This window comes from Aethalodelphis obliquidens, unplaced genomic scaffold (assembly GCF_003676395.1).
Source record: "Aethalodelphis obliquidens isolate GAN/ISIS:26980383/991018 unplaced genomic scaffold, ASM367639v1 scaffold105, whole genome shotgun sequence".
Lineage (NCBI taxonomy): Eukaryota > Metazoa > Chordata > Mammalia > Artiodactyla > Delphinidae > Aethalodelphis > Aethalodelphis obliquidens.
In genome coordinates this window covers 1798230-1806606 of record NW_020838049.1, presented here as the reverse complement: position 1 = coordinate 1806606, position 8377 = coordinate 1798230, and the positions used below count along the sequence as shown (strand labels likewise).

At 41.9% G+C, this 8377-nt stretch overlaps 1 protein-coding gene across 3 annotated transcripts in view; it reads right to left on the bottom strand.

Annotated features, from left to right (window-relative positions):
* Positions 1-6238: 6238 nt before the first annotated feature.
* The window catches only part of SLC27A2 (solute carrier family 27 member 2), a 54743-nt gene continuing 52604 nt past the window's right edge, over positions 6239-8377 (bottom strand). Inside the window, exons 8-9 of one of the 3 annotated variants that reach the window (XM_027096649.1) lie at positions 7679-7809; positions 6239-6716 (exon numbers count right to left, since the gene is read on the bottom strand). In XM_027096649.1, coding sequence (XP_026952450.1) covers positions 6540-6716; positions 7679-7809 — 308 coding nt within the window. In that variant the 3' untranslated portion in view covers positions 6239-6539. The remainder of the gene's footprint in view (positions 6717-7678; positions 7810-8377) is intronic. The other 2 variants (XM_027096647.1, XM_027096648.1) reach the window with 2 other exon arrangements.

Here is an 8377-nt window from a genome sequence, read left to right as displayed (position 1 = left end):
AAAGCATATCCTGTGTCACTTAATTGACCACTGAAATATTTGTTTTTCTTTTCCATTATGGTTTACTACAGGGTAAAATATAGTTCCCTGTGCTGTACAGTAGGACCTTGTTGTTTATCCATTCTATATATAATAGATTGCATCTTCTAATCCCAGATTCCCAAACCATCCTCCCCCCACCATGCCTTGGCAACCACAAGTCTGTTCTCTATGTCTGTGAATCTGTTTCTGTTTCATAGATAAGTTCATTTGTGTCATATTTTAGATTCCACATATAAGTGATATCATATGGTATTTGTCTCTTTCTGACTTACTTCACTTAGTATGATAATCTCTAGGTCTATCCGTGTTGCTGCACATGGCATTATTTCATTCTTTTTTATGGCCAAGTAATATTCCATTGTATATATGTACCACATTTTTATCCATTCATCTGTCGATGGACATTCAGATTGTTTCTATGTCTTGGCTATTGCAAATAGTGCTGCTATGAACATTGAGTTGTATGTATCTTTTTGAATTATAGTTTAATCAGATATATGCCCAGGAGTGGGATTCCTGGGTCATATGGCAACCCTATTTTTAGTGTTTTGAGGAATCTTCATACTGCTTTCCATAGTGGCTGCACCAATTTACGTTCCCATCAACAGTGTTGGAGGGTTCCTTTTTCTCCACATCCTTTCTAGCACTTACTGTTTGTGGACTTTTTAATGATGGCCATTTTGACTGGTGTGAGGTGATACCTCAATGAAGTTTTGATTTGCATTTCTCTAATGATTAGTGATGTTGAGCATCTTTTCATGTGCCTTTTGTCCATCTGTATGTCTTCTTTGGAGAAATGTCTGTTTAGATTGGGTTGTTTGTTTTTTTTGTTACTGAGTTGTATGAGCTGCTTTTGTATTTTGGAAATTAAGCCCTTGTTGGTAGTGTCATTTGCAAATATTTTCTTGCAGTGTATAGGTTGCCTTTTCATTTTGTTTATGGTTTCCTTTGCTGACCACTGAAATAAGGATTAGCTAACCAGGGCATGTTCTGGAACCTAAATGAATGTACTTAGGGATTTTGCTTTTTAGTATGCTGAAGATTTGACTTTGTGAGAAAAAGAGTTTGGAGGAGCCCTTGGTATGAAGGCAGACAGCTTGAGTTAGGCACTGTGGCTTACGGTTTATAAATGAGAAAACGGAGGCCACAGGTCACACAGCTTATACGTGGGCAAACCCAGGTCTCCTTGTCCTCAGTAAAGCCCATGCTATTCCCAGCAGACCATAACGTTCACGGTTGTCCTTGATCAGAAGTTCACCATTCAGCAGACCCCTCTAGTCCTTCACTGCTGTTAAATGTTCCCTCTCTCAGTTTGGAACTTGTACATTTTTTTTATTCCTGCACACTATAGTCAAGTAAAAGCTGTGCTCACGAGCAGCTTACCCATGGTGAGTTCATAGGCCAAAAAAATCATTTTCTTTCCATTTCAGATGGTGCTTTTACAGGGAGTGGTTCTGAAACTGTTTATATTAACAGTGTTAAAGGTAAACAAAGCTGGCCACTAGTTAAAGTAGTAAGGACAGATTTTTAATCAGTAATAACGACTGCAATAGAAAAAAGAGTCTGGCGTGAACTGGGCTCAACTTGATTTGTACAGCGGTCACCGGGCATTTTAGAGGGAGAATGGGGGAACAGGAAGGAGGCACGCAGGGACTTAGTAGAGTCAGGGAAGTGAAAAATTACAAAAAGCAGGAAGAGGGGGTTGGTCCATGGGAAGCCCATCTGGGTTTGCTAACTGATGCTTATGGAAGTTAGCCTCCTACCCTCCCACAGAGGCTGGGGGACAGGGGCCCTCTCTTCAGGTGTTGGCTGGAATAAACGGTAAATCTTTTGGCAGCCTCGTGTTTTCTCAGGCAGGCATTTTAAGGGGATGTAGGATCATCCCAGGGGTGTGGCCTTGAGCTGTTAGAAATTATGATACTGTTTTGTTCAAGTCTTTATAGGCCAAGGTTGAGGCCTAGTAGGGAGGAGGGCTCAGAGGAGCCTGGGTAGAGTTTGGTCGGGGAGAGAATCTTTGTCAAGACCTTATAGTTTCTATTACCCTTGCTCTCAATTGGCGGTTGCAGAACTTTGCTGCATACTGGAATCACCTGGGAGCCTTTTAAAAAAGTACTGATGATGCCTGGCTCTCACTCCCAGAAATCTTGATCTAATTGTTATGAGATGGGCCTGGGCTTTGGGATTTTTGACAGCTCCTCAAGTGATTCTAATGTGCAGCAATGTTTGAGAAGTACTGTTCTAGAGCTGCTTGCTGTTCCGAGGGATGTGGGCAGTAGAAGCAGTGGCATCCCCAGGTGCTTCTTATGCACCTTAAAACTTGAGAAGCCCTGCTCCAAGCCAGTGGTTCTCAAATTGAGCCTGCTTCAGAGTCACCAGCCGGGCTTGTTAAAACGTAGCTTGCTGGGCCTATCCCCAGTGGTTCTGACTCAGTAGGTCTGGGGTGGGGTCTGGTCATTTGCATGTCTGACAAGCTCCCAGCTGATGCTGATGCTGCTGGTCTGGGACCACTCTCCGGTCTTCTGTCAGTGCTAGGCGGGAGCTTAGCGATGCCAATGAGCTGTGTGACTTTAGGCATGTACGTCACCTCCCCAGGCTTTTTTTTTTCTTTTATCAGACAAAGAGGTTTGACTAGACACTCTCTAGGATTGCTTTTAGTTCTGCTGTAGCAAATAATACGTATTTGTGTATCTAGTAAATAGACACTGTTAATGTGAGTTTTCAAGAACAATTGCAGGCTGAAGATGACGAAGTGCTGCTTTCTACTAGGCCTTTCCTGATGCCTGCACTTTGAGTCCCACCAGATCTAAGATCTGAGCTTCAGTTAATAAAAGATAATCCATGTCCGAGGAAGTGAAGTACTAACTAAGCACACATGATGTGTAACGCGGGATGTTTTTCTGTCAGTGGTTTACCAAAATGCAGCCCCTAATCAACAGCACCAGCATCACCTGGGAATTTGTTAGAACTGCAAATTCCAATTCTAATTTCAACTCTGGGGAATGGGCCCATCATTCTGTCTTAATAAAACTTCTTGGTGAAGGTGACTCTCAGTGCTCAATTTTCTTTTTTTTTTAAGCTTTAAATAGTTTATTTTAGACTATATCAATCTCCTAAGTCCTCTCTTACAAAATTCTTTCTCTAGATTAATGACTATTATGATGAAAGTGTCACTCTCTTCATTATAAATTCAACTACTGAAAAATACCTTTAAGAGTTAAGGTATATTTTGAATTGTATTTTATTTATTGTATACAGCATGTTCTTATTCCTTATCCATTTTATACATATTAGTGTATATAGGTCAATCCCAGTCTCCCAGTTCATCAGTGCTCAAGTCTGAGACTCACTGCTGTGCCTGAACTAGGAGACTCAGACCATCTATTTAGCTCATCCTCTCTGCCTCCAACATGCCTCCTCCAGTGCCCACGCACATATAGCAAAGCTTGCATAGGGAACCAGTTGTTTATCAGGATTGCTTGATGAAAAAGCAATGGATAATTATTGCCTACCTGGTGCCAGGCACTGGGAATATAATGATGAGGAAAATAGATGGACTCTCTACTCTCATGGAGCTTACAGCTTCATAGAAGAATGACGTCTGTGCAGAGGGAAATTGTCAATCATAATGGAATGCACCATCAGCTATATATCCGTATTACAACATGGCGCTCTGTGCGCTCTGGGGAGACGGCACCCACATCAACTAGAAGACCTGGGTTGGCCAGTCGGCCCGCCTCCCCTAGAACAGTGCCGCAGTGATGCTGAGGGACACCTTTCCTGTTAGCTGTCTCTTTACAGTCTTCGTGCAGTCCCGCCAACTGCAGTGACAAAATAATTATTTTTGAAAAGTTCAAACACATGGAAAAGACTCTGGCCTTCCTTCTAGGGGTCTTTCCAGTCAGCTTTCTTTGAAACCCTGACATGACTTCCCAGATAGAGGCTTGGAAAACACCATCATACTGCGCTGAGCTCATCTCTTGGTCCTTAGCGGGGACCCACTAAATGCTCGTAGAGCTGATGTAGGAACGAGCAACACATGTAAGAGATCATCTCTTAGGGAGGGTCACTGTTTTTATACTGATTCTTGTTAGCTTCCATTTCAGATGATGACATTTACTAGTTTTACCCCCGAATTATTTTGGTTTGGAGACTCATTATATGTCTCCAAACAATACACCTGAAATCAGAGATCTGTTGAATGATTTACATGGGTATCAGCATATTAAAAAAACTCACTTGTACTTTCAAATGAGGAAGATGACTTGTACAGACATTTCTACGGACACAATTTTTGACCCTTTTAAAAGAGAAAAATCTGTCTTTAAAGTTGATTATGTCACAGGATGGCTTGATTTTGTTTATACATATGCAAACCCAGGTATTGAGGATATCGTGCTGGTGTCTCTATCTGTCCCAATAGAGCTGTGGTTCCTGGCCTCAGTCACGGAGGTTTGGGGAAGCGAGAGACTGAGGAAGCCATCCGGCTGGGAGGGAGAGTTTCTGAGTTTCTAACCGGGAAGTCAAAGATGTGGATCAAAGGTGGTCAGGCCCCAGCAGGCTTTGGTTCCAGAACACTACTGTTCTGGATATTGGTGTAAGTGCTGACCTGTCACCCAAAAAAGATGTCCCCTGTGACACAGAATGACATCACAGCTTTAACAATCTCTGCTTACAACCTGATTCACTTTAACAAGATTCCAAGTAACACAATTGCACAATGTTATACTTTCAAAAGCAAAGGCTGGGCTATTTCCCATCACTTGGGTTAAAATTTTCACAGGGAGATCAATAAAGCAAAAGCAGAGATACCTAGAATTTTGCAAAAGTTCCCAAATGCTGACCCACAAGCAACAGTTGTTCTAAATTGTTGCCTAAATTCACAGAGATGCAGTGATATCCAGAGTTTTCCTTAGGCCATCCTCAAGTCCCTCATGCATATTAAGTGCTCAGGGAATGTTTACTGTTGGGCATAATGAGCGGGATTCTGGTCATGAGTCTTCTTAGGAGTCCCCTCTAAAAAAGTGGAGAGAGTTTAAAAAATATTTCTAATACTGTGTTGGGGGTGGGGCTGGCCACCCCTCATCATGTATCATTGAGAATCCCTGAATACATTTGCCTGGGGCTTTTCAATTTAGGGACTAAATTGAGGGAGAATTAGGGCTCCTTTCTAGCTCCTGGTCGTCTGAAGATGTTCTCTAGGGAAGGAAACTCTACCTGTTTTAGGGAGGCTGGGGTGAACTCGAGTCACACTTCCTAGATGTGAACTTAGTGAGCATGATGCTCCTGTGACCTAGGACAAGCTCTAGTAAGGAATACGTCATCTTGAGGGCCGCCACCAAGGACCTGCTCCTGGAACTCTGTGACTGACACATGCAGAGCTTATGGGGTTCTACTCAGAAAAGGTGGCAGCTGAGTGTAAGGACAAAGAGCCTGTCTGAGAGAGCTCCTTGCTGTTCCCAGATCCTCCTGTGCCACGCCCAAAGCCCTCGGTCCTTGAATAGGCTCTCTGGCCGGAGACTGGCTGTGGAGTGAAACCAGCTCTAGACTGAGGAGCACGTGAGCCTGGGGGTGCGAGCTGGACCTCTGGGACTTCCCTGGTGCACAGTTGCATTTTCTCTGGGGTGAGTGGAAATTATAAAAAATGTGAGACTTTACATGTTAAAAATTGGGAGATTCACATAAATATCTGGATTTCTGTTTTGTGAATAATCAGATCTTGGAAGTACCTGGGCTCTATAGCCCCATGACAATAATCAGCTGACTGAAGCTGCGTCGTGGCTGTCCCCACGTTTTCCACGTTCATTTGGGACCTGCTCTTCTCATCCGCATTACCAATACAAATCCTGAAGCCACTTGAGTTTGCAACCCTTGATATAGCTAAAAAGCTTGCTGGATACCTTTTATGTATAGAGCTCTGATGCTCTAGACTTAAGCTCCTTCAAAGACTATGGGTGGCTTTATCACTTGTTGGCTAATGCTGTAGACAGTGGCCAGGATGCTTCTGGGGGTAGGGTTGGCCTTACACTAGAGCTGGATTTCCATTGGGTTGTTCACTGGGAACCTACCCCCTCACCTCCCAACTCCTTACCACTTTTTACTCAGAATGCCATTAGCATTATAAAGGGGACACCTGTGAAAAATTGCCAATGATACTGTCAGGCTCAGCGTTGGCATTTAGAATCAAGTCAGGAAGAAGTGCCTTTGCATATGTTGGTGTTCATCTATTTTATTACATATTTTAAAAAATAACATCCTCCCTCTAACAAGCTTAGTTTGCAAATACAAACAGTAGGTGCAAATTGAAAAAGAATTACATATAAGTCTTTTCACTTGCAAAGGTTCGGGTGTAATTTTAAAAAGTCTCTCCTTACTGGTATGCATAAAAAAATTGCACTGCACAATCTTCAATCAAATTAAAGTGGGATTATATCAAGTGGCTGTACTAGGTCCATTCAGTTTCTTTCTAGAAATACACTGAGTTATCCTCCTGGTAATATTCAGAGTTTCAGAGTTTTATCATTAATGGCGTTGTAAATGTGCTCAGTCATCGGCACATACATTTCTGCTTTGTCATCCAAGAAATACAAGGCATCTTTGATAACTGCAGGGTTAAAGCCCTCTTCCATGAGGGTCACTTTTCGGTGTTTAAAAGTTCCAGTGATCTCAATGGTGTCCTGAAAAACATCAAACAATCATTTGAGAGCAGGTGAAAGCAGGTTCTGTGTGATACCAAGATATCCTGTCTTCAGAACCTCCACTAGGGGGCCCTCTGTGGAGGTATTTTTCCTTCCCTTAAAGCTTGACGATCACATGTGGGGAGAGAGTCTGCAGACAGTGCAAAACGGAGCAGAAGAGTCTGTCACTTGGTGAGCTTCCAGTATTCCTGGAATATTCTGATTAATGGTGGGGTGGGGAAAGGAATCATGTACACACAGACAACTTTTTTTTTCAGCCTGTTTGTGACACTGAAGACTTGTTTCTTCTTCAGTAAATAGGTGATGATCTGAGGATATTTCAACTTTCATGTCTCTCAACCGTCACTGTAAAGCATGTCAGTGTTTTATGAACATCAACAGAAATAACCGTTTAACCTTAGCAATATCTGGTAATCTAACACTTCTTTTCTCACATCTTCAGCTACAGAATCACAGAGCTCAAGGTCCAAAAGTGAGAGTGTTAAACTAAGGGGTTAATGTTTGAGAAAGAAAAAAAAAATCTCTATCTGTGACGGTTTAGCCTTTGGTAGTTCCTACTGGCTAATGATGCCCAATTAAAGTTCACATCACAGAAAGGTGCAGGACCTCAGGGAATTTTTCCATTCTTTAAAACTGGAAACAATAAGTAAGAGGGTCAGAGCATTTCTATTTTATGTGTTTGTTATACCTCATCAAACAGACTTTGTGAGTTATTTGCTAACACTGTTGCTGAATGAACTGCCTGTGGTTTTAGGGAAAAAGGGATTAGGATTTGGTTTCAGCTAGCTATATTTTCTGGTATTTCTGCTTCCTCATTTAGCTTCCTGAAAGAGTAGTGAAAATTTGGCCGTTGTGCTCCCATGGTAGAAGAGGAATTGTTCCCTTAGACTCAGGTGTCTCCAAGAGAGAGGATAACTGAACTTTATAACAAGGGGTCTCACCTGTATTCTTAGAAACCGGGGCCTTGCGTAATTGGGCAGGTAATCGGCCACATGCTTAAAGAGTTTCCTTCCATCAAATTCATGGTCTTCCTTCATCTTGATGGAAGCCATGCCAATTCGACCCTCGTGACCTAGAGTTAAAGTGAGAAAAAATTAGGTGGGTTGTAGCTATTTATTTTATTTATGATAAAATAAATGACCTTTGCTAGGTCAAAGTACAGAGAACTGAGACAGATTTATGGCATGGGTTTCTTTTGGATAGCTGGAATTTTTATTGCAAATATATGTTGAAGTTAAATTCTAAAGTGAATTAAAGATAACAACAAAACAACAAGCTATACATTGATTGAATCTTTATTACATGCCAGGTCCTTTATTAAGTGTGCTTTATGTACTATCTTATTTAACCCTCGACAACCTTATGAAGAGGTACAAAGGTTATCTCCATTTTACAGGTGAAGAAACTGAGGCTTAATGACATTAAAAGACTTGTTCAAATTCATGCAGCAAATACTAGGCAGGGCCAGAAATGGAATTGAGGCAGGCTAGCTAAAGATCCTGTGCTTATTGACATCATCCTTCTTGGCAGCCTAGATGTAAACACCAGAATGGGAAAAAGGTTGAATTAGTGGCTAAAAAATTTTTTGGATTCTGGTGAAAAACCCTTGCTCCCCTGTCAAGGATAATTGGGCTCAGGTG